The 26,710-nt window shown below is 35.7% G+C and overlaps 1 protein-coding gene across 5 annotated transcripts; it reads left to right on the top strand.

Moving 5' to 3' along the window:
• The first annotated feature begins 1,602 nt into the window (after nucleotides 1-1,602).
• On the top strand, nucleotides 1,603-26,163 carry LOC127498938 (supervillin-like). Of its 5 annotated transcripts, XM_051868944.1 has the most exons (26): nucleotides 1,603-2,240; nucleotides 4,605-4,740; nucleotides 6,326-6,370; nucleotides 8,570-8,650; nucleotides 9,453-9,597; nucleotides 11,267-11,362; nucleotides 11,478-11,558; nucleotides 11,781-11,961; nucleotides 12,231-12,403; nucleotides 13,061-13,216; nucleotides 13,535-13,671; nucleotides 13,771-13,918; nucleotides 14,009-14,154; nucleotides 14,774-14,949; nucleotides 15,076-15,223; nucleotides 15,967-16,264; nucleotides 16,887-17,041; nucleotides 17,127-17,232; nucleotides 17,664-17,871; nucleotides 18,493-18,626; nucleotides 19,129-19,284; nucleotides 19,372-19,515; nucleotides 19,659-19,780; nucleotides 20,730-20,885; nucleotides 22,416-22,441; nucleotides 25,250-26,163. In XM_051868944.1, the coding sequence occupies exons 1-25, from the start codon at nucleotides 1,618-1,620 to the stop codon at nucleotides 22,425-22,427; spliced, it is 3,963 nt and encodes a 1,320-aa protein (XP_051724904.1). In that variant the 5' UTR covers nucleotides 1,603-1,617; the 3' UTR covers nucleotides 22,428-22,441; nucleotides 25,250-26,163. The 5 variants fall into 5 exon arrangements, with proteins under 5 accessions (XP_051724904.1, XP_051724884.1, XP_051724894.1 ...); XM_051868924.1 differs by lacking the exon at nucleotides 22,416-22,441; XM_051868934.1 differs by lacking the exons at nucleotides 6,326-6,370; nucleotides 22,416-22,441.
• The last annotated feature ends 547 nt before the right edge of the window (nucleotides 26,164-26,710 follow it).

Raw genomic sequence — 26,710 nt, 5'->3', positions numbered from 1 at the left:
GGAGATGAATGAAAGACGGGAGTGGTGAGACGGATGGAAGTGTGCTCGGCACACATGCACACACTGATACAGGCATGTTGTCACCCTTCAGAAAAAACACAGTAGGAACACAGTAGGTTATCAGGTTCACGTCTGCCACATGTTAAAGGACAGCCATGACAGCAGAATGCGACAGTGGCTTTCATAGGATAGAGGATGTTTTTAACATGGGTTTATTTGTGTGTGTGTGTGTGTGTGTGTGTGTGGCAGTGGTGCTTTAGACTGCTGTCTGTTCATGTGTGTCAGGTATTGATTGAGCCTTATGATGAGCATGAGAGTGTGTGTGTAAGCTGATGTGTAATGCAGTTTCTGGGTTATATGTATGAAGGGTTTTTTTTCTTCCCTGTATCTGGTACATTGAATAGCTATGGCTAGACACATATTTGTGTATTCTTAATTGGATATAAATATTTGAATGGTGTATTAGTGTTGGCTGCTTGATCAGCTGTTATACATGTATATTTTGATTGATTGATACTGATATAATGCCTCTGGTCAATCTCTTGAATCCTGTTCACCTCCCTCACTATATATATATATATATATATATATATATATATATATATATATATATATATATATATTTATATTTTTATTATTATTTATTTCATATCAAATTCTCATTCCTGTAATTCTCATTTTTTTCAGTGATAATTCTCATTAGATTCTCTGTTTTACTGCGTTAAAGTACAAAATATTAAGTGCTTGATCATCTGTTAGTATTTTGATTAATTCATACTGATATAATGTCTCTGGTTGCAAGGTCAATATCATGGATCCCCATTTAAAAAAAATAAATAAATAAATAAAAATAAATAAATAATAATAATAATAATAATAATAATAATAATAATAATAATAATAATAATAATAGAATTCAGATAGTGGAAATTTAAAAGGGGAAAATATTAAAATAAAAATTAATTTTAATATTTTCCCCTTTTAAATTTCCACTATCTGAATTCTCTTATTTCAATCATGATACTTATTAGATTATCAAATCTGCAAAAAATTATTTTTGACTATATTAAATCACAAAATACTGAAGTACAATTTCTTTATTAAAATAAACCTGCAAAAACAAAAATCAGCATAGTGTAAAAATAATGCAACAATCACCCTTAAAGTTAGTACCACAAATACTGCCATGATGTAAAACTTAGTGCTGTCAAACTGATTAATTGCGATTAATCGCATTTAACATAATGTGTGTGTATATATATATTGTCTGTGTGTGTGTGGGGAAAAATAAATAAATAAATAAATAAATATATATATATATATATATATATATATATATATATATACCGCGATTAATTGATTTGACAACACTAATAGAAATACATTGAAATTTTACATTACAACTTTTTTTGCATGACAGTAATAGGGATGTAGGGTGTGCTTAATTGTCATTATAAAATTTATATTAAAAAAATCTAATATTCCTAAAATGACCTCATTGTCCTTTCTTTATTCAAAGTGTATTTGTTTCTTTTTTTCCTTTTGGGAGAAATAGACATGCTCTTGACAGCTTTTGTGAGATTTACCCTTTAAGGCTCTTTGTTTGTATTTTCTCCAATGCTTGACCTCATTGTGTTTCTCCAGATGTCCCTTGATCCCAGCGTTCCCGTGAGGGCGGTGAGCACTGCTGCGGTCTCCTCCAGAAGTTCTTCACACACCTCACACTCCCTCACTTACCTCCAGCAAACTCAGTTGTACACTCCGCAACCTCAACCAAAACCAGTGCAGCACCCTCAAGTCTACACACCGACACCCACCCGACCCCAAACACAACCCTACAGCCCGCCGACACCGCCACAGACACAGGCCAAACTACAAACACACCTCGTTTCTGACTTTCAACCTCACGCCCACATTGACTCAGCTCCTCCTCAGGTGCCTCCACGGCAAACTCAGGTGTACTCTGATCCCCAACGGCAGACACAACCCAGAGTACCGCCACAGACGCAGCCGAAACCACAGTCCTTTCTTCCGCCTCAGTCACATGCCTACATTCCCTCTCAACCCAAGGTAGCCCCTCAAACCCAGCCAAAACCCCAGTGCTTCATACCACCTCAAACACAACCCCAAGAAGAGATCCTGGGAAAATACGGCCCATCTGGACCCATCGTCTCCATAGACCAAAAGCCAGATATCCAGGAAGATCCAGAGGCCATGACATCTATGTCAATCAAAGAGAGGTGTGTGTTGATTACTTTACTTGTACATCAGCTGTGGGCATACCAGACATCCCACCTTGCCAACTATTTCCGGGAGATGGCCCAACACACATTAAAAATGATATTATACTATTTAGTGTTGTCAAAATACTGACCGCGATACTAAGTCGGTACTGAAATTTTGAAAATGTGACTCTTTGAGCGCTGTTATAAACACTTTTTGATTTGCCTTTGTGTTCATGCGGTCATCAGATATGTCTGTGATTGGCTACAATTATCAATGCTCCAGAGCTTTTGAAAGCACACGAAAGTGTTTGAATTTGAAAGCGTTTTGGGAGTGGGAGCTTTTGAAAGCAGGTGTCTGCCAGCAGAACGGTCCTGCCTGCTTTCAAACGTTCCTGTGTGTATCTGTATAAGCGCTCGGTTAATGTCTATTTACAACATGTTTTTGAAGCGTTGATCATTTTAGCCAATCACAGACATATCTGATGAGCATGTAAACACGAAGGCCAATCAGAGGTGTTGACGAATCCACTCAACAGTGCTCAAAGCATCCCATTTTTAAAATTTCAGTACCAACTTGGTATTGCGGTCGGTACTTTTGACAACACTATCACTGTTATATTAATTTGCATAATCCATCTAACATGGGGTCTTTCATTCATTAGTATTCATGTGGCATGGGTCTCCACAAAATCTGAATGCAAGTGGTCACAGAAGACGCATTTGAAATGTGTGATAATACCAGGTGTAACGGTATTATATACCGGCAATACCGGTGCATCTTGGCTGACCACTTGTGATGGGTTCACTGAAAACGTATCTTAATACTAGGTGGAAACAGGATTTCTTTCTTTCCTGCTTGCTCAATTTCCGGGATATTGTATATAATTTGCGGGCGTCAGGGAGCCCCTATCAATATGTTGGAGACTTCCGGACCTTCCAGGAGAGGTGGGATGTCTGGAAAGGTTGCTAGGTTTGCATAACAAATCCAGTCCAATTGCTATTAAAACCTACCCAATTGTGTTCCGAGGGGCAAAAAAATAGTGGGGTAAAAAATGGAGTTCAGGGTGCTTCAACCCGTGGGCAAAAAAAACAAAACAAAAAAAACCCAGGCAACATTGTAAAAGCAGCCCAATTCGGCAGGAAAAGCGCAGACTTGTCGACACTGATGTCTGGCGTACAGATAATCCCATTTACAGTGATTCACACAAAATATGACATATTCGCATAAAACAGTCGGTTCCCATAAAGAAATTGGTTTTTAATTTAGCAAATAAATAAACCTTTCAAAATTACCTTCCAGGTCTCGACAATAGCCTGTGGTACATGTTATTTACCCTTCCAAACTTATCACTGGTCACAAAGTCATAAATATAATATATTACAAATATAAATACTTTCAATACTATTCATTCTTACCATCTGGGGTCGGTAGGATCTTCTCGGAAGTCTCTTATGCTCACCAAGGCTGTTCTTTTAAATTGTAAAAAATATTTAAAATTTTACACTATTTTGGTCAAATTAATGCAGTTTTCAATTTTAATATATTTTAAAGTTTAATTTTTTCTTGTGATGATAAGCTGCAATTTCAGCATCATTACTCCAGTCTTCAGTGTCACATGATCCTTCAGAAATCATTCTAACATGCTGATTTGCTGCTCAAGAAACATGTCTTATTATTATCAATGTTGAAAACAGTTGCTTCATATTTTGGTGGAAACTGTGATGCTTTTTTCAGGATTCTTTGATGAATAGAAAGGATTTATTTTAAATAGAAATTATTTGTAATGGTATAAATGTATTTAATGTTCAAGTAAATCTCCTTGTTTGAATAAAAATTATTAATTTCTATCAAAAAAAAAAAAAAAAATCTTACTGTCCCCAAACTCTTGAACAGTTGTGTAATATACTGTATATATTGTTTTTAGCAAGATTTTTATGTGTCAGGATTAGTTTTGAAAGGTCGCATAATAGCATGTTAAAAGCACACTCATGGCATATTGTGGTGTGAGAAACAATGGCACATGCATTGGAGTGTGTTGATGTTTCAGGGTGACTGGAGCTGTTCTCCTTCTGTCTTGTCTTATAAATGAAATTGGGTCATCTCTGCTCTCCGCGAGCGCTGATAATGCGGACAGCACTATTTTAGTACTCCAGCCTTCCCCGCAGGGCAGGATGAAATGAGTATAGAGAGAACGAACCATGACAAAGTAGTATGAGAAAGCTGAATTGTGAAGAATTATGTATGCTATAGTATTTGGTGTGATTTCTGAATGATCCCTTCAATTGTGATTTCTTGCATTTTTATACTGTAGATCTGCATGATTTTTGCATCTACAATGTTCAAGATGAAATGAAGCGTTTGACACTATTCTTTCTCAGGTTAGCCATGTTGAAGAAGAGTGGAGAGGAAGATTGGAAAAACAGGATAAACAAGAAACAGGAAGTTGTACAGGAAGTGGTGTCTGTAAGCGAGAAGAGTAGTCAAATAGTGGAGGAGCAAGGCTTTAAGAAAAAGGTAAGAATATGTTGCCTATCAACATCATATATGGAAACACATCACAGGCTTTATATGTGTATATATAGTCATGACAGTATTACAACTGTCTTACAAACTGCCTCCACCACCTACCCACTTTTGGTATCCACTCAATTGTTTCCTACATCTCTGGGTGCAAGTAATAATTAGTGTAATGTGTATATAAATAGACTGTGATATTAATGATGTGAAACATCAACACACTATTGTAATGTTCTTAAAGTACATTAACTTTTTAGGTTCACATGAAATAATACTCAGTAACTGCAGAAATTTCCTCCTTGCTAAAAATACTTTTTTAATATGAATATTCTGGCCGCTGTTTTCCTTAAAATGTGCTAAAAATATGCTAAGAAATAGCACTTAAGTTCAAGTACTATGCCAAAAATGTAACTCATTTAAAAATACTTAAGTAAAAATAACTAGCCAAAACAAAACTTGGAAGTAAAACTGTATTTAAATGCATTTGTGCTTTATTTAAAAGTAAATGCTTTTTTTAGCTTTTTAAATTGACTTTTGACAAGGGACACAGTAGAGATTTTAACATTTTATTAATTTTAATGCAAAATCTCCATAAATCTGTCAGAAATCACTGTTTTCTCATTGTTAGGGTTTCTCATTGACAATTATGACAGCTGTTGTTATTTTTTGGTGAACTAAATTCTGCCTTATCAGTATTATTACACTCAAATAAATAGGAAAGTTAAACTTATGTGAGCATGCTTGATTGGCTTGTTAATCTCATTAGGATTAAGAAAAATACTATTTTAATTAAGTGCTTGAGGAAAGATGTAAGTCCTTATGATGTATTATTATATGTACTTTAAATTGTCTACATGAAATGTAATTTTTTCCTTGTAAATGTACAAGTATTCAATTTTTACAGAACTTTAAGATACAGATTTTCCAAAATAATACTTAAAATCCTCCTCCAGCCAATCATTTTATCTCTTAAAACTCATCTTTGATAATCAAAATGACATTTTTAAATGTTTTTTCCTGTGAAAATAATTCCTTCATGCCTTAAAATAGCTTGAAAGCAACTCTTCTCTTGCTTCATTTAGTATACATGGTCACATGAATATGCAAATTAGTCCCCGCCTCCACACTCCACTTAAATGTCTAGCATATTTAAAAATTCACCCTTTGTGTTCCACAGAAAAAAGAAAGATGATGCTGAGTAAATGATGGTAATTTTCATTTTTGGTGAACTATTCCTTATCCAAACTGTGAATCAGATGTGTTATCTAATTTGTGAATAGTAACACATTCATTTACTGTCGCAGGCAAAGCTGTGAATTGACTGCCTAGACCTGAAACCTGTACTTATACAGTCTGATGAGTCATTTCACAGCGAGGTGTTCACTGAGTTTTATATAGCAACTTGTGCGTTCCTGAGTTATTGTGATTCTCTCAATTCAGCAAGTGCAAAAGTTAAAGTAAACTGTTTTCAGTTTATCCAAAGATAAAGGCCAAGTCTTTTCCAGTTTTCATGTAGCATTATTTCTATATAGTCTTAGTTTTTTGTCCCTCACACACACAAATGCATCTCCTGTGTGTTTAGGACGAGACTGTTATCACTGAATTCACATCATCTGAGCAGCTCTGGGTAAGCGCCAGCATCTATGGCTGTCCTAGACAATTTTGGCTTTAGGATTGGCTGACCTGCTAGTGCAAACTGCAATTTGATTGGCTAGGACTGACACGCTGCTTGCTTTATCTTCTAAATTAACCTTATTTTGCCATTTCAGTTGGTAACACTTTACAATAAAGTTTCATTTGTTAACATTAGTCAACATGAACTAACAATGAACAATACTACTACAGCATTTTTTAATCTTTTTTAAATTTCCTAATACATTTTCAGTTAGTACAGTTGCATCTGTTACTGCACTATAAATTAACATAAAAATACAATTCATCATTGTTTATTAGCATTAAACATTAATAAATGAATAATAAAATATTTTTTGGAAAAATAAAAAAATCCATTGCTTATTGCTGGTTCATGTTAGCTAATGCATTAACTAATGTTAACAAATATAGTAAATTATTAATATTTGCTTCTCTCTAAAACGTTAATGCTGTTGAAATGTTAGGAACATGCTGTAATAAATTCACTCAAAGGGATAGTTCACCCAAAAATGAAAATTCTGTCATCACGTACTCACCCTCAAGTTGTTCCAAATCTCTGTGAATTTCTGGTAACACTTTAGTTTAGGGTCAAATTCCCACTATTAACTAGCTGCTTTTTAGCTTGCATATTACTAGGATATTGGCTGTTTATAAAGCACATATTAATGCCTTATTCTGCGTTACCGTATTCTACATCCCTTAATCCTACCCAATACCTAAACTTAATAACTACCTTATTAACTATTAATAAGCAGTAATTATATTGACAGCAAAAGTCAATATAATTGAGGCAAAAGTCATAGTTAATAGTTAGTTAATAGTGAAAATTGGACCCTAAACTAAAGTGTGACTGAATTTCTTTCTTCTGCAGAACACAAAAGAAGATATTTTGAAGAATGTTACTAACCAAACAGTAGATAGACGCCATTGGCTTCCATAGCAATTTTTTTTCATACTATGGAAGCCAATGGGGTGCATAAACTGTTTGGTTAGTGACATTCTTCAAAATATCTTCTTTTTTGTTCAGCAGAAGAAAGAAATTCATACAAGTTTGGAACAGCTTAAGGGTGAGTAAATAATGACAGAATTTTCATTTTTGGGTGAACTATCCCTTTAACCTTATAAATGACTCCTCATTATACTGCCATTATAGACCTTTTGCTTCTCTTGTTTGTCTTGCACCACATAAGATGTGTGTTCAAGTCAAAATCTAACATGTTTTTTTTTTTTAGGATGAAACGTCTTGCTGTTCTAGATGGACTAGATCAGTAGTTCTCAATTAATGGGTCAAACTCAAAAATGGGTGACAGATCTGTACTGACAGCAATATAGACAGGAAGAATGCAAAATGTGAATGATAAAAAGTAGCTGACCAAGAACATGAAACCATTATTCTATATAAACAGCAAAATGTTAAAATATTTGGTGTATTTTGAGCCTACAGTATGTGGTTCAGATTAATCTTGTTAGATTTCAGTGTTTTTTTTTTTTTTTTTTTTTTTTTTACTTTTGTAAACTCTCAGTAAAAAGGTACGAAAGTTGTCACTCGGACAGGACTCTTTGAAAAAGTAAACCTTTGTACTTTAAATGTACTTTTCTTCCTTATTGTGACGTGAATCCAAGCTAAACAGCTTCTCAAAAAAGAAAAATGTTGATTTTGATCTTGATTTTGTTCATGAGGAATTGATTGGATCATTGTGGTTTGGAAAATCATTGGTCGATTTCATCTGATAAATCATTCATAATAAATACAGGGATGTTCCATAAAAAATTAAGAGTTGTCAATTTTGATTTCATGGTGACTTTACCCTTAAAGGTTACATATTACTATCTTAAAGGTATATATTAGCACCTTTTGAAAGGGAAGTGCCTAAGTGACAGCTTTTGTCCCTTTTTTTTCTGAGAGTGTACAATAACTAGTGGCGCTATTTTAGTTGCCATTTGATGTCTAATGCAAAATCTGTGTCCTGATGCTAAACGGGTTGAGAGCCACTGGTCCAGACTTGGAGATGTTGCATCTTTTCCTTTGGCTTTTTATCCTCATTCATTCTCTATCATCTCTGAGTTATTTTCTTCCATCACTATCTACGCCCTGGAATCATTTGTCTCTTGCTCTTTCATTCACTCTTGTTTTCTATCTACTTCATGTTTCATCCTTCTCCTCTGTCTGTAGGAGCCTGTCTTTTCCTCCACCTACTCTCCTCCTCCTCTCCCATCTACCCCAAAATGCCAATATGTAGAACATCAAGGCCAGGTAAGAGAGATCTTGTGCATTTTGGAACCATTTCATTTCTAACATAACTCTACAAAAAGTCTGAATTTTAAAGTTTGCCTATCCATTGACCCTTCTGCCACCAGATGATCTGGGTGTATTAGTCTAGAATGTTTGGTAGATCATTGTTTTGAGATAGGAGTTGCATTTTCTTGCTGATTTTAAGTGAATCTAGTTCATAATTATGTATGTATGTATGTGTATATATATGTATTTATCTATGTATGTATGTATGCATGTATTCATTCATTCATTCATTCATTCATTCATTCAAACTAGAAAACAAAGACTCAAAATACACCAGCGGTAAAAATGGTTTTCATTTAGTTTATGAAGGATCCTTATTATTAGTTTGCATAATTTATCCTTTAATTCACTGTGAATGATAGTAAAAAAAATGCTTATATTTCTCTGACAGAAACAGGCAGCTCAGTTAAATTTACTCTAGATATACTCAGGGTAAATGTATTCATTAAATGAGTGTTGGCAGCATAAATGCATAAATCTAATTTAGATGGAAATGCAGAGCACTTTGAGTAAGGATTACTGCATGTTTGGCTTTTGCTGTTGAATGACAAATTTCAGTATTGTATGAACCGCAAAGAGGATAGTCATATTCAAACGTTTTGTAAGTGCTTTTGACAATTTGCTGATGACCTGGTGAATGCTCGTATGATTTATCCTTACATGGTCTATTCTGGATGTCCAAGTCGTTGGTCTTTCCTTGCTGCAATTTATCAAGATGATCTATAGCTATCATATCCATTTTGTCTCATCTAATCAGAAACTTGAAGAGGGGGAGGGGCAGATGTCCATTGAAGAGAGGAAACAGATGATCACGACGCGAGAGGAGGCGTGGCAGAGCACAGGGAAGGGCGTGGCCAATGACTCGGCCCAGTACACAGTGGCTGCCAGGATGGTGAAAAAAGGTTAGAATGTGCAAACAAGTGTACAGATTATTAAATACTCTATTATTTTATTATCACATGCTACAAATATTATTGAATACCAGAAATACAAAAAGAAATCTAAAACATTTTCATGGCCTAAAACCAAATAAAAACACATTTATAATAATAAAATAATAAATTACTAAACATTTTAAGTGTTTTGAAACTACATTGATTAAAAAAAAAATCCATTTATTACATGGCTACATATAAATAAAGTTATTTATTGAAAAATTAGGGCTGTCAAGTGATTTAAATTGTTAATCTAATTAATTACACGATGTGCGATTTAATTAATCGCAAATTAATTGCACATCAAATTTGGCTGAGAAATTACGCACCAAAAGATAATTTAAAGTCATTATTGTGTTAAATGAGAAAAGCATCAAATACACATTACAAAATCTAGCTTTAGAAAATTAATTCATTAATTCATTCAAACAGCTGATTCATTCAGGAATAAAGTAAATGGTTCTCTTTATGAACGTGCCATTGAATCAATGGTTAACCCGATTGATTCATTCAAAACGCAGATTCATTCAGAAACACTGTTGTGTGTTGCTTGGAGACGCACAACAGTTCTGTTGTAGCTTATAGGTAATATGTTCGTTGGCAAAATTGAGCAAAAACCAACAATATTGTATCTTAAAATAACACAGTATTAACTTTATTGAACGGTTGTATAAAATCAGTATCGCATTTGTACTTGTGCTATTCGGGATAACAGCACTCGTGTGATATTGCGCTCGTTACTTGTATGATATTGTTTAAGTATATCATATGATATAAATATGTGACTAACTCATACAGGGGCATTTTTGCCCCAGTCTCTTGAATTTTAGAGGCATTCTAACTGCATTCTATAGGCTCCATCACGTAGCCCGGCTTTATGTTCGTCACAGATGAACTACGTAGGTCATGGGTCGGGGCGGGTGCATTATATGTATTAATAATTTTAAAGCATGATTTTTCCCAACTAATTAATTAAATTAACATGTTAAATTGACAGCCCTATTAAAAATATGTTTACTTTATTACGTGAGAAAAAAGGTATGGAAGCTTGTTTCCTGCCACTGAATAAAAAATAAAAAAGGTAATTGCGACTTTTTATCGCACAATTCTGACTTTTTCTCTCGCAATTGTGAGTTATAAAGTCAGAATTGCATGATATAATGTCACAATTGCATGTTATAAAGTCAGAATTGTGAGATATTTAGAATATTCAGAATTTAACTTTATAACTCTGAATTAGTTTAGCCTATATCTCACATTTCTGAGCAAAGAAGTCAGAGTTGTGAAATATAAACTCGCAATTGTGAGATAAAAAAGTCGCAATTACCTTTTAAAGTGTTTTATTCTGTGGCAGAAACAAGCTTCCATTGAAAGGACACTGTAGCCATCATACAAAATATTTGGCCCATAATGCTGCTTTTGGCGAATTGCAAATATTCCAGAGAGACGTGTATTAAAACTATCTATATACATACTTTCATACAGATATGGAATAATAAAAACTAAAACTAAATTAAAAATGAAACTGAAATGACAAATTGATAGTAAAATATAAACAAAATATTTTAAAAACCAAAATTATAAAAAATTCTTATTATTAAATGCCTGATTACCTGTCTGTGTGTGTGTGTGTCAGGCCTGGCTGCTTCCTCTGCAGTGATCAGCCCGATTCTGTCTCCAGTCTCTGCTAAACTGAAGAGCAGTGTGCCGGCTATTTCTAAACCGCAGGAAGGTACATTAGACAAACACTCACTACATGAAAGAAGATATTCCTCTTTAGAAAGTCACAAAGTTTGGAAATGTTGTTGCGCCATAGTAACTGGGGCAAAAAAACTGATGTGCTGCAGAAATTGAGGCCAGAGCAGAAATGGAGTCTGATAAGAAGTTGGAAAAGCTGGAGACGTTTCTGGGGCGTTTGAACAGTAAAGGTGAGTTGATTGATGCAAGATCTGCTCAGTTTCTTGTCCTTTTTGCAGGAGGATGATATGAGTCCATTATAGAGGTCAGAGTAAAAAAAGATTATTGCATCATTTGGTGTATTTAAAAAAAGAAGCTTCTTAATATTTCAGTTGCTGTCACAGTGTCCTAATAATGTACCTTTTATTGAAGCCATCTCTCTCTCATTTTCTCGTTTCCATCCTTCCTCTCAGTATCAGGTTTGCAGGAGACGACTCTGACGGTGACAGAAAAGGCAGTAAAGGAAGTGATGCGATTAGATGATGAGGTCTTTTCAAAATTTTACCGCCACATGACAGATATTCCCCGCAGCATGAGTAGCAGAATGCATCTGGATGAGGACTTTGATGCCATCTTTGGAAAACAAACACCAGTGTAATTTGTTTGCTTTTTTAATAGGCTATACATACAGTACAAGCATGTACATTTATTTTTATATTTAAAAAATATTATATTTAAATATTTAATTTAATTTTTTAATATTTATATTTTATATTTATTTATTTTTATATTTATTTATAATTTTTTACAAAGCATATTGTAGCTTTTCTGGTGCATTAAGCTTTTTTTTTTTAAAGAGGCATTGAAGTATTTGACATTGAAAGACTTGGTTTTCTGACTTTTGGTCGTACTTTGGCTTCCAGGTTGACATCGGCAATGGTGCAGCACAAGCGTGCTGTTCGTCCCTCTCGTAATGTCCAGGCATCCAGGAACCCCTTAAAGATTCTTGCTGCAAGAGAAGACATCCGGCAGGAGTACACAGAGCAGAGACTGAACGTCGGGCAGCTGGAGAGCAAGAGAATTAAACAGGAGAAAAGTGAGTCCACAAGCAATGAATAGAAATGTGCTTCAGTTCTGTGTTGTTATTAACTAAACCTGTTAAAAAAATTTTCAGTAATTGAAATAAATCTGAAATAAGATTTTATATAAAATATATATTACATGGAGAGAAAAAAAAAATGTGTGTGTGTGTATATATATATGAATTATTAATTAATATATATATTTATTGGTTTCTGCTTAAAAATGTGCATTTATGTAAATAAAATTGTGTCTGCATGAAACTGAAAGTTGCGATAGTCTTTTCTTCCCTATTGTGACTTATATCCGAGTGAAATGGCTTCTGAAACGAGAAAAATGTAGGGCAGGATTTGGAAATTTGGCATTGCTAACTAAATGGAGGCTGATCTGAATGCCAGTTTGCAGTCAATTGTGGAGGATATTTAGTCCCGCCCTCCGCCGAGACACACATCATAAAGAGAACAGATGTCATTTTGAGCAGGAGGGGAGGTTAATGTTTTTTGATGATAAATTTTTAGGGCATAAGAATTTTAAAAAATATTGAGCACTGCAAAATACTGTTAAAAATAAGAATTGTCAATTTTGATTTCATGGTGACTTCATTATAAGAAGGTTAATAAAATACATGTTGTTTTTCTAATGTAATAATGTGGTTTTTACGTGTGTTTTCCAGTAAGCAAGAGCTCCAGTTTGTCAGACGCGGCCCTGGCTGGTTTGGCCAGTAAAGAAAGCTACAGCAGCGTGAGTCTGCGCAGTGTCAGCATCTCAGAGCAGATGACCAATAACAGCGCAGCTCCCTACAAAAAACTCATGCTCATGCAGGTCAAAGGTCAGTCTGTAACACTCTAACACTGTCTCTAACCAGGCATGATGTAATAGTGATGTTTGGAATAAGCTGCATAGCCCCGCCCACAGTGAAATCCTATTGGTCCAAACATCAAATGTGTTCTGACTGGCTTCACAAAGCCTTTCACTTTCAGTGAAGACAGAAAAATGACTTAAATAGCATTACTCTTGGTTAGAATGCTGCAAAACACCCACAAGATGCATGGAAAATAAATAGTAATATAGTGATATTTTACAGCATTAGTATCGAGTTTTCGATTGTTTGTGTGTGTTAAACTGTACATGCATGGATGTTCCCCAGGTCGACGGCATGTGCAGACTAGACTAGTGGAGCCCAGAGTGTCCTCTCTGAACAGCGGTGACTGTTTTCTACTGGTTACTCCTGAACACTGTTTTGTTTGGATTGGAGAGTTTGCAAATGTTATTGAAAGAGCCAAGGTATGGCCTGACTGATACTCAGACATCTTAACCATGTTTTTCTTCAAATGATCATGTAGTGTTCTACATTACTGCTATATTGTTCCACTTGACATCCAGGCATCAGAACTGGCCACTTTCATCCAGCTGAACCATGACCTTGGTTGTCGAGCAGTGCTGGTGGAGACGATTGAAGAAGGAATGAACACACAAAGCCCCGCAGCTGCAGAGTTCTGGAAGATCCTGGGAGGACCAGCCAGCTATCAATGTACATACCCTGAAATCAAAATAGACACCATTTATGTGCCATTATCTGAAATTAATACTATTTTTCCCTCTATGTGTGTAATGATCACAGCGGCTGGATCTCCAGACGAGGATGAGATGTTTGAAAGTGCCATTGTGGAGACAAACTGTATCTTCCGTCTGGTGGATGATAAACTGCTTCCCGATGATGATTTCTGGGGGAAAGTGCCTCGTAGTTCACTGTTGGGATCTAAAGAGGTCAGAAAACAATATTTTGTGTCTTTTTTTGAGGTTTTAGATATTGTATAAATATATATAATCTTCTTACATTATTTTATTTTTGCATGAATATGAATTAGTTTAATGTTCTTTGCATTTTGTGGTAACTGATATATTTGCAATTATAATTTATTTTATATAATTAGGTGAATTAAACATTTAGTACATTCTCAAAGCTATTTTGCATATTTTATTTAATTAAAAATAAAGCTTTCCCCCATTTAAGACAACCAGATTTTCATCTGAAATATATGTCTGTGTTTACACTGGCTCTAAACAATCTGACAAAAAATGATCTGACACATGTTAGTTATTTTGAATTAACATCTGTACATTATTTGATGTTTGCATTGACACTATGGTTAAATATGAAATAGTTTAAAATTTTTCGACTTTTGTGGTAACTGTATTTTATCATTAATTTATTTATTTAAATGGGTGAATTAAACATTCAGTGGTTTTTATACTCTTTTATTTTGCATATTTGATAATAATAACTTTTTCCCCATTTAGGACAACCACATTTTCGTCGGAATAAATGTGAATAATATATAATATAAATCATCTATATTTGTTTTTCTTGTCTTTTTCTCAATAGGTGGTAGTATTTGATTTTGGTAGTGAAGTGTACGTATGGCATGGCAAAGAGGTCACACTGGCACAGAGGAAGGTGGCGTTTCAGTTGGCCAAGCACCTTTGGAACGGGACCTTTGATTATACCAACTGTGACATCAACCCTCTGGACCCTGGAGGACACAACACACTCATACCAAGGTAGTTACATGCATTTCCACTAGTTTACTTTAATTATCCACTCAAATTTATTTGAGAATCATCTGATAAGTTGTGTTTGAGGAACTTTATAGTCAGTGTAAAGTTGTGGGTGTGGTTATTTTTTAGGAAAGGTCAAGGTCGCCCAGACTGGGCCATATTTGGCAGACTGACCGAACATAATGAAACAAGTCTGTTTAAAGAGAAGTTCCTGGACTGGAAAGATGTTTCCAGACTGTCACCTAAAAATGTCATCGAATACCCATTCCAGCAGAAGGTGGGTGGCTGTGTGTATCTGATTTTAGTACAATAAAAAGCTGCTAAAGAGAAAGGAAAAAATCTTTTGACCTTCATTATTAAGGATGGGAATTGAGAGGAATGTAATGATTGTGATTCCCACCCCATTCATAATTGGTTCTAAACTTACAATACCATTGAAAAGTTAGAGCTTGGTAATATTTTTTTCATGTTTTTGAAAGAAGTCTCTTATGCTCACCAAGGTTGCATTTATTTAATTAAAAATACACTAAAAAGTAATTCTGTTAAATATTATTTTAATTTAAAATAATTGTTTTACTATTTTAATATATTTTAAAATATAAAATATGTTGATTTGCATTATCGATGTTGAAAACAGTTGTGCTGCTTAATATTTTTTGTGGAAACTGAACATTTTTAGGCTTCTTTGATAAATAGAAATGTCAAAAGAACAGCATTTATTTGAACATTAAAAATGCATTTTCTTTCTCTTTTTATTAATTTAATGCATCCTTACGGAGTAAAATTATTAATTTCTTACAAAAAAAGTCTTACTGAGCCCAAACTTTTGAACGGTAGTGTATATAACAAAGAAAAACAAACTAAAATATTAAACAGTACAATTATTTTTTCAGTGTTATAGTGAAAAAGAATGATTTCCAGCTGTTCCTTCGATCTAAACACAACTTTTTCTTTCCCTATTTTTCATTGTTTTTGTGATTCTCTTTCTCTTCTTTCAATCCTTCTTGCTGCCCATCTCAGGAGTCTCCTGGCCCAGATTCTCGTTCTGAGTTCCGGGCGTACAGCGCCTCTCTGATGCTGCCAGTCCTGCAGTCGCCCATCACCACGATTCTGGACGGTCAGGACGTGGGTCGTGGGCACGGTCCGGTGGAGAACGGCTTGGACGACTGCCTGCGGTCTCTGGAGATCAGCACTGTTGCCGTTGATGTCTGGCACATCCTGGAGTTTGACTACAGCAGACTGCCCAAGCAGAGCATTGGCCAGTTTCACGAGGGAGACGCTTATGTGGTGAAATGGAAGTACATGGTGAGCGCCGCAGGTCAGTAACTGCACCGGGACTAATGAACTGGGATTTGTGTCTCTGCTTGCATTCATTTAAATGCTGTAGGTTTTTATGTCTATGTACATTGTGCAGTAAAATATAGCTCTGTTTGCTTATTGGAATAATAAGTTGTTGATTAATTGCTTTATTTAGTGTAATAGCCTATAAATATGCTTGTATTATGAAAATTATACAGGATTTTACCAATCTCATTCCTTTTTCCAATTTAATTATTCTGAAATAATGTTCCACATTAAATATATATATTAAACATCAAATATTGTGTGTGTGTGTGTGTGTATGTATATGTGTGTATAATATATATATATATATATATATATATAATGCGATATACTATAAAGATATCTGATTATCTTTTATTGTGCTGTTGCACATCATTTTTGTTCTAGTATGGACTGAAAAAAATACTTTTTTAATAAAAAATATTGCCATTTATACTTGGTTAGGACTGAAGCTATATAGCAAGTGGACTTAAAAAAAAAAAAGAAGTCTATATTACAGAAGTATACAATACGCCTTCTTTAAACTCATGTACTAGTATAAAAATGTTGCTCTCTTCTCTAATTGTGTGTCATTGGATGTTTGTGTCCGTGTGCAGTGGGCAGCAGGCAGAAGCCAGATCAGGTGCGTAGTGCGGGTCCCGGTAGGGAGAAGTGCTGCTATTTCTTTTGGCAGGGCAGAAACTCGACGGTCAGTGAGAAAGGAACATCTGCGCTCATGACTGTTGAGCTGGACGAAGAGAGAGGAGCACAGGTAGGACGAGATGCTGGACTTTATGCTTTGACTGCGTTCCGCTTCTGTCTTTCTCTCGCTCACTGCTTCTGTGACTCATATTCAGATGCAGGTCCAGCAGGGGAAGGAGCCGCCCTGTTTCCTGCAGTGTTTCAATGGTGGGATGATCGTGCATTCTGGGAAGAGAGAAGAAGAGGAGGAGAACATTCAGAGTAAGAGTTTTTGGGTATTGGAAGAATTGCCTAATATTTTTGAAGAAGTACTGTACATCATGCATACTATTCATAGTATGTGCATTTTTTTTTGTATACATGGATTACCCAAAATGTGCAAATATGACCAGAGCACATAGTGTAGCACACTGTATCCCACAATGCAGTGCGCTTGACTTGACCTTCTATTTCGCAATGCCATGTGCGACACAGAAGCAATTATCTCTTTCTTCAGACTGTTCATGTTTTTTTACAATATTGGTTTAAAAATGCAAAAACAGCCATATTTTTCCATATATACCTTGCTTGCATATATGTAATCAGCTCATGTGAAAACTTTTTGTTTCAAGTACTATTATTATTAAACATAGTATGCTGTGCTAGCTGTAAACCAGCATATTAATATTGGACTGTTTGACCCTCTCTTTCAGATGATTGGCGTCTGTACTGTACACGTGGTGAGATACCTGTTGAGGGCCACCTGCTGGAAGTGGCGTGTCACTGCAGCAGTTTGCGATCTCGCACATCAATGGTCCTTCTGAACATCAACAAAGCCCTCATCTACCTGTGGCACGGCTGCAAAACACAAACACACACACGGCATGTAGCTCGAACCGCCGCAGACAAGATCAAAGAACAGTGAGTCTTTCACACACAAAAAATCATTGTATAAAACACAAAACATGAACAAGGATGCATTAAATTGATCCAAAGTGACAGTAAAGACATTTATAGTGTTTCGAAAGGTTTCTATTTCAAATAAATGCTGTACTTTCTATTCATCAAAGAATCCTGGAAAAAATGTATCACTGTTTCCACAAAAATATTAAGCAGCACAACTGCTTTCAGCATTGATAATAATAAGAAATGGTTCTTGAGCAGCAAATCAGCATATTAGAATGATTTCTGAAGGATCATGTGACACTGAAGACTGGAGTAATGATGCTGAAATTGCAAAAATTCAGCTTTGCATCACAGGAGTAAATTACATTTTAAAATATATTCAAATAGAAACTTGTTATTTTAAATTGTACTAATATTTCACAATATTGCTGTTTTTACTTTATTTCTGATCAAATAAATGCATCCTCTGTGAGCATAAGAGACTGAAAACTATTAAAATATCTTACTGACCCCTAACTTTTGAATGGTGGTGTATATTAAATCTATTAACCAATGATATAATGTCTTCTTGATGTCATATTTTGCATTACAGTAAGTTTTTATGATTGTAATCTGACTCATATCTGTGTTTCAAAGACGACCGCTGGAGGCTGGACTTCACAGCAGCTGTAATGTGACCATTCATGAATGTGAGGAAGGAGGCGAGCCAGTGGAATTCTGGGAAGCATTAGGCAGGAAGGATCGTAAGGCCTACGACTGCATGCTGCAAGGTAAAACACACCATGGAGAGTGGGAAGGAGACTTTTTGCAAGTCTGTTATCCGTTTATGTTTCCCTCGCTACAATATCATTCCAAAAATAATCCATCTCCAACATAACGAGTTCATATGGAAGCGCATTTCCAACGCGTAAGAAAAGAATGCTTTGATATATCATAATTATTACCTAATAAGCCATAATTATCAGATAAAAAAAGTCATAATTATGACATTAAAAGTCAAAATTGACAAAAAATAGTTTTGACTTGTCATAAATTTGCTTTTTATGTTATAATTGTGACTTTTATATTGCACAATTATGATTTACAATTATGAAAGCATTTTTTTTATTTGGTGGAAATGGGCTTCCATATGTTTACAAGCCATAATGCAAATGCATATCATAAGTCTTCTATCATTCAGACTTTACACAAGATTTTACCAGAAAGACCTTTTTTTCTCAGGTTCAAATAACCCTTTTCAGTGTTTTTATTTCTATCTTTCTCTCTTTGTAGACCCTGGCAAGTTTAACTTCACTCCGCGTCTGTTCCAGCTCAGTAGTTCTTCGGGTGAGTTTGTGGCGCAGGAGTTTTTCAACCCATCCAGAGCTGCAGACCTTGTTTGTTCCCTGCCGTTCCTACAGGAGGATCTGTACTCTTCCCCGCAACCAGGTAAAAAAAAGAAATGATACACTTGAGCTCTTATCTTAGAACGGAAACAATGAGTCATAAATGATGCATGTTTTCCTCTCTTTCTAGCTCTGTTCCTAGTGGATAACTATCATGAAGTTTACCTGTGGCAGGGCTGGTGGCCGCAGGATACAGAAAGCACCGGCTCTGCCCGCATCCGCTGGGACTCAGACAGGAAGTGCGCTATGGAAACTGTGTTGCAGTACTGCAGAGGTGATTGACAGCCTTATTAGCCAGCAAATCAGAAGCGTGTATCTGAACTAGCACCTTTAATGATGTATATGCTGCTTCAGATGTGGTTTCTGTTCAGTTTATGCTGTGTATACAGATAACTGATGCCTCTTTTTGTCTAGCAGAGAAGAACGAGAAGAAGCCTCAGAAGTCGTACCTGATCCATGCTGGACTGGAGCCTCTGACCTTCACAAACATGTTCCCCAGCTGGGAGCACAGGGAGGACATTGCTGAAATCACAGAGAGGGTGAGACACTGACATCAAGTCAAGTCACCTTTATTTATATAGCTCTTTATACAATACAGGTTATTTCAAAGCAGCTTTACAGGGATAAACAGGGAAATAATGATTCGATGATGCAAACAGAGATCAATTTTGCTGTAAAGCAGCTCTAAAAAGAACATGGTGTCATTTGTTCAGCTGAGGTCAATTCAGTGTTGATTCAGCTTCATTCAATGACTGTGTAAAGTTCATCAAATATGAAAAAAGTTCAATTCAGCTATGAAGCAGCTCTGTAGAAAACAGTGATGTCATCATCTAACAGTGTGTCAGTGCAGTCATATCAATAATATTGCTGAATAGTATGTGCCCCCAACTAAGCAAACCAGAGGCGATAGATCATCGGTGACAGAAATGGAGAAAAAAAAACCTTGTGAGAAACCAGGCACAGTTGGGGGACTAGTGTGTTGTTTCTATATTTCTTTAGCTCTGTTCCAAACCCTAGTAAGCTTTCTAACTAGACAGTGTTTAAGGCTTCATTGACACACTCCTGATATGATGGTTGTTCCAAACAGCGGGCAGGAAAAATATATAGTTTTGAACAGTGGTTCTTAACCTTTTTGACTCCAAGCTTTCCTCCACCTCTTCTGTCAGTGTCAACAACAATATTTGAAGGCCTCATGATTTTTTGCCAACATTTGTTCATTATTTAATGAATAAGGATTTTAAAAACTCAATTACCCCAATAATTGTATATGGTATTTCCCAATTTTATGGGGAAATACCTACCCCATAAAATATTTTAGAGCTTGGCTAGAAACACTAAAAAAAAAAAGTACAGCATATTCATTATAAAAACTTCGATTCAATTTACGATTCAAAGCCTTTGTTTACTTGTGATAAAATTCTGAAGCACTGATTTGCGGTTGTGTGATTAGTAATGACGTTGATATATTGTGTTTGTGTGTGTGTGCAGGAGGCAGAGGTGTGTAACCAGATCATTCTCGTGGAGGATGTTTTGGCTCGACTCTGTCAGAGCACTTATCCTCTAGCAATGCTGCAAACCCGTCCCCTTCCACACGGCGTCGACCCTCTGAGACTCGAGATGTACCTGACCGATGAGGACTTTGAGGTGAGGTCATACACTAATATGAGAGAGATTGCCTGTACAGCCTGGGATTTGTGTAAATATATAAAACCATTGCAAAAATGTCCACATCCCTGAATCAATTTTTTTTTTTTTTTTTTATGTCAGTACAGAACAACTTAACTGCAGCATTGAGCAGTAGATGCTCTATTGAATTTAAATATAAATCTAGAATTCAAAAGACAGTAATTCAATGTATGTGGGGAAAAATGACAAATTACTAATTAAGGTTGCAATATGTAAGATTTCTGTCCACTAGAGGTCGCTAGAGGCCTATTCAAAACAAAGGCGTAGCTCAATGACAGCAAGTTTGAGGGCGGAATCTTGGGACATGTGGTCTTCACATCACAGCCGGTGGAAACAATCGGGATAGGACTCAGGAAGAAATCATGTTCATGGATGTGATTATTAACATTACTGTAGTATGAAGCAGAGCAGGACCAAGTGTTGTGGGAGCTGAACGAGGCCGCTGGAGCGATTGAGCGATTATCAAGCGATTGATTGCAATAATCAAGCTATTGATTAAAACACGCCTCACGTGCAGTGGAACTTTTATTATGCCACAGTCGCCGGCGCCGCTTCCGCTTTTCCGGTCATGAGTATGAGGTAACACAGCTCTGTTTATCATATTAGATACATTTGAGAGTGTTGAAAATGATGTTATAACGTTACTCTGTGCGTTCGCTCGGCGGCTACTGTGAGACACTTGTTGCACACTGCAGTAAGATAGATCAATTTTGGAATATCATATTAAATGCTGGATGGGCTGTGTTGATAAATGGCGTGCAATTAATTTTAAAACGTATTGTATGATGGAGAAAATGCTGTATTACTGTTACTAAAAATAAAGCTGCATCTGATTATGCTATGTTAGCTACTTCACAAAATAGTGTTTTTCTCTGAGGCATGGTAAAGCATGGTACTCGCAAAAAATCAAGAAAACTAGATTTAATCAATAAGACTAAACGTGTTGAGCTATATAACAACAATTAGTTTTCTGTCTATAAATGTAACCAAACAGTTGTTCCCTTGTCTATTAAAACATGTAATATATTAAAGCGTCTTTGGTGTTTCCATGGTTTCTACAAAATAAAACCGGAAACCGAGGGTAACGCGGGTATGACGCAATTGACAAGCGACTCCTCACACGTCCCAGAGCCTTGGTTATAATTGCAATTTTCTCACGATTTACAAATAGTTGGAAACATTTGGGATAATGTAAGTACTCAACTAAACAAAATATATAACACTGGCCTAGTGGTTTTTGGATATTTTACTGCAAAAATCTTACATATTGCACCTTTAACCAGTTATGTCAACCCTAAAAAAATGTATACTCACAAGATTAATTCTGTTTAAGCCAGTTTTAATAGCTATATTGAATTTTCAGTTCTGTTTATCCTTTAAATTCTATTGGTAAATTGAATTTGTTGAGTATATTTGCTCAGCCTATGAATGGCTTGCTTAACGTATGACGTGACTAGATACTAAGAACTGAATGTTTTGCCGTTTTAGGCGGGGTTGTAGGGAAATCTGAGTAGGTAAGTATCTCTGATATGGACTGATGTCACAGGGATCGATTGTTTCTCTGCTAACAACTTAAACACAATTTCCTGACAGCCTCACTTTTATGCTTCGTCTTCCTCCCTGTGTCTTTCTCACTTTAGACAACTCTTTTAGTCCAGCAGAATCCAGGACAGCTCTTTGACACCCACATTAAATCACACAAGCACTCATGCATGCACACAAACACAATGTGAACAGGTTTCTTCACAAGCTATTTTTTTCCATCAATAGTTTACACATTTCTGGGAATATTTTTCTGAGAGCGTGGTGTCCTAACTAGGCGTGACATGATAAGCAAGCAATAAATTATATCTCTTCCATGTCAGTGTCACACAGATAGCAATTTGCTATGATAAAGCAACCAGAAGTCAGTGAGTTTCGGCTGTTTAAGGAGACCAGAGACATTTGGCCAATGCAGCAACTATTATATTTGATTAAATATTATTAGTTGCACATAAAACTGTCAACTCTGATAAAATCTGAACATTTGTGTTTTTGATAGGACTGCATTTTGTCCACACTGTGTTTTCATGAAATCTTTCTGTGGTCTCAATTTAATATTCATGATCACAGTTAATTTCCATGTGAAGTCTGCCACTGGTTGGCAAACCAGTGGTCCTGCCCCTGACTCGCACCATTGGTTCAGTATGTTGCTCAGTCCATAATTGGCTTGCTAAAGTTGTCTCTGCACATTGTACCATGACAATAGAAAGTATTTTTAGACAACATATAATTTTTAATCTATGTTTCTGCACAAGCAGCAAGAAGATTAGCCCCGCTCCACCTACAGTGAATTTTAATTGCTCCAAAGTCCCACTCTATTTATCTGTATATGAATGTCAAATCTTTTCCTTTTGACTGATTTATGTTGCATTTTGCCTTATGTGGGCAGAAAAAATTACTTTGCGCTGGAAACACAATGCGCCTAGTTAGGACACAGTTCTACTGTAACCCTTTCCTTTTGGCTTTTCTGCAAATTTCTGATTCTTTGTCTACGTGTACACTACTGTTTAAAATAGTTGGGTCAGTAAGATTTTTTTTTAAAAAAGCACTTAACTTTTATTTAGTAAAGACACATTAAATTGCTCAAAAATGACAGCAAAGACTTTTATGATGTTACAGAAGATTTCGATTTCAAATAAATTTCTTTTAAACATTCTATAAATCAAAGAATCCTTAAAATGAATCATGATTTCCACAAAAATATTAATCAACTGTTTTCAACATTGATGATGATAATAAATGTTCTTGAGCAGCAAATCAGCATATTAGAATGATTTCTGAAGGATCATGTGACACTGAAGACTGAAGTAATGGCTGCATTATAATGCATTACCATGAAAACGGTACTTTGAAAACTTTTAGTGGGCTCAATTTTTTTTATCAACTTCATATTTGAAATACAACATAGTACAACATAGTTGCAGCATTGACTTTCTGCAATAATCTGCTGAGTGTCGTCTTTAAAAAGAGACCAACCTTAGGTCTGTATTCCAAAGCATTCATGAATTACAGCGATTTACAGATTACAGAAAAAAAGGTGAGCATTTACAGGTAAAAGGGTTAGTTCACCCAAAAAATGAAAATTCTGTCATCATTTACTCACCCTCATGTCCTTCCAAACCCATAAAACTTTCGATCATCTTTGGAACACAAATGAAGAGATTTTAAATAATCTTAGAGATGCCTGTCCCTCCATTGACAGTCTACGCAACTACCAATTTGATGCTTCAAAAAGTTCATAAAGAGATTGTAAAACTAATCCATATGAATTGAGTGGTTTAGTCCAAATTTTCTGAAGAGACTCGATCACTTTATACGATGAACAGATTGAATTTAGGCTTTTATTTACAGAAGTTCAACCGTACTTGCTTGACACATGGGAACAAACCTCATTGGTTCCTCATTGCGGGAGCTTAAACGTACTGCATAACACGAGAATGAACATCATTGGTTCTTGCGGAAGCTCAAACATGCTGCATAACATGAGAATGAATCTCATTGGTTCTTGCTGCGTAACATGAGAATGAATCTCATTGGTTCTTGCTGCGTAACATGAGAATGAATCTCATTGGTTCTTGCTGCGTAACACACGAGAATGAACCTCATTGGCTCTTACAGAAGCTCAAAAGTGCTGCGTAACACACAAGAACAAACCTCATTGCTTCTTGCAGAAGTTCAGATGTGCTGCGTAACACACGAGAATGAACCTCATTGGTTCTCACACGTCAAGCAAACATGCTTGAGCTTCCGTTTACCACTACTGATGTGTGCATTGATGAATGTTTATATGAATGAAAGCCTAAATTTAATCTGTTCATCATATAAAGCGATCGTGTCTCTTCAGAATATTTAGACTGAACCGCTCAGTTCATTAGTCTCTTTATGAACTTTTTAAAGCGTCAAAGTAGTAGTTGCGTAGACTGTTAATGGTGGGACAGAAATCTCTCAGATTTCATTAAAAAAATATCTTTGTGTTCTGGAGATGAACGAAATTCTGACGGGTTTGGAATGACATGAGGATGAGTAAATGACAGAATTTTCATTTTTGGGTGAACTAACCCTTTAAACCAGAAAACATTTCTTTTAAATTGTAGTAATAATTTCATAATATTACTGTTTTTGCTGTACTTTTTTGAACAAATAAATGCAGCCAAATAAAAAAAAACGTATATTTATATTTTCAAAAATTTACCCAAAATTTTGAAAGGTAAGTGTATTTATATTTATATTCCTGTGTGTTTCTCTCCCTTCCCTCACTGCAGTATTTTCTGTGTTTTCAGAGAGTGTTAGACATGAAGAGAGAAGAGTTTGACGTTCTACCTGGATGGAAGCAAGTGAACCTGAAGAAAGCCAAAGGACTCTTTTAAAAACCTGATGAAAATCATCATGGTGACAGAATTATCACTGTCCATTTCCTCCATGACCACCGGTTCTGCGGTCACCTCGGCATTTTGACCTCTTTCGGTTAATGGAGGTGTTTGTTCACTAAAAGCAGGGTAAACGGTCAGGTCAAAGGTCACTTTAGGATCTACAGATGCACCTGCTGTGGCATCCACTTTTGATGTATCTATTAAGTCTGTGGAGGTGATGTCTGTGTGTTTGTGTGTGTCTCCTCATCACGTTCATGTACAACGATTTGCAGTCTGTGAGCAGTGCGTATAAGTCCCTGTGACATCTAAAACAAGTATGTTTATCTCTTGAAGTACATGGAATCAAACAGTTCGCTCACCTTTCCACCTGGTTTGATCTGCAATGTGTTTTTGTTGTTACGTGTACGTTTGATAAGTCTGCTGAAAAATTGGAAATTGTATAAACTTTGTAGCAAACAAAGAAACGGCAGAAAATCCTGTGTGATCGCTCTTAATGTTGTCATATGTCTTAGGATATTCCTTTTTGATTCAAGAGGAGTTTACATGCCACGTTTGTATTTTTTTTGTGTGTTCTTCTCGTGTGAATGGCTGTTGCTTGTGGTGGTGATGCTCTCTTCTTCCTGAGGTGTGAGGGACGTCGTGTTTGTTTGTATTCGGACAGCATGGAGTAATGGACGAGAGAAAGAAAAGATATTAATTTAAATGTACAGTATAGTGCCTTGCTTTTGTGTACAGTTTCTATACCAAACACACACTAGTCTGCATTTCAGAGACTTTCTTTGTGATAAAAGAAATAGTGAATAAAGAAAGCATATTAAAAATCATTTTTCCTGTCTAATGTCTTGTATAACTTTTGACCAATTCTAGGGATAACATGAGACAAAGCAGGCTACAGAAGTGGGGAAAAAAAAAAATGTATTTTCTGTTCAGCATGTCCAGAGGTATTCAATTCATGTATTATCAGTATGGGTCAACACCGTCAGAGGCTAAAGCAGTGTGTACTGTCATGTCAAATATTAACATAAATGTAAATATTTTGAAAGTAGCATTTCCATACAGTGGATATGAAAAAGTCTACACACCCATGTTAAAACATGAAACAAATTATATCAGACCTTTTGCACCTTTTAATGTAAAAATTACAACCAATGCAATGTCACTGAAAACCAAAGTGACACATTTCTGAGGGGGGGGGAAGACAATAAATTAAATAAAATCTTAAAATAACTTAACTGCTTTCTGTTAAGAAAGAATTTAGAGTACAAGGTGGTTTTAAAGTGATTCAGACACACTCAGTGTTGAAAAAATTGTTCTAATAGGACCTGCATAAAATGAGAGAAATGATCTAAAAACCTTAGTTTCCCAAACAAA

This window comes from Ctenopharyngodon idella, chromosome 2 (genome assembly GCF_019924925.1).
Source record: "Ctenopharyngodon idella isolate HZGC_01 chromosome 2, HZGC01, whole genome shotgun sequence".
NCBI lineage: Eukaryota > Metazoa > Chordata > Actinopteri > Cypriniformes > Xenocyprididae > Ctenopharyngodon > Ctenopharyngodon idella.
Note: the sequence above shows the minus strand (reverse complement) of the source record. Positions and strands in the feature narration are given on the sequence as shown.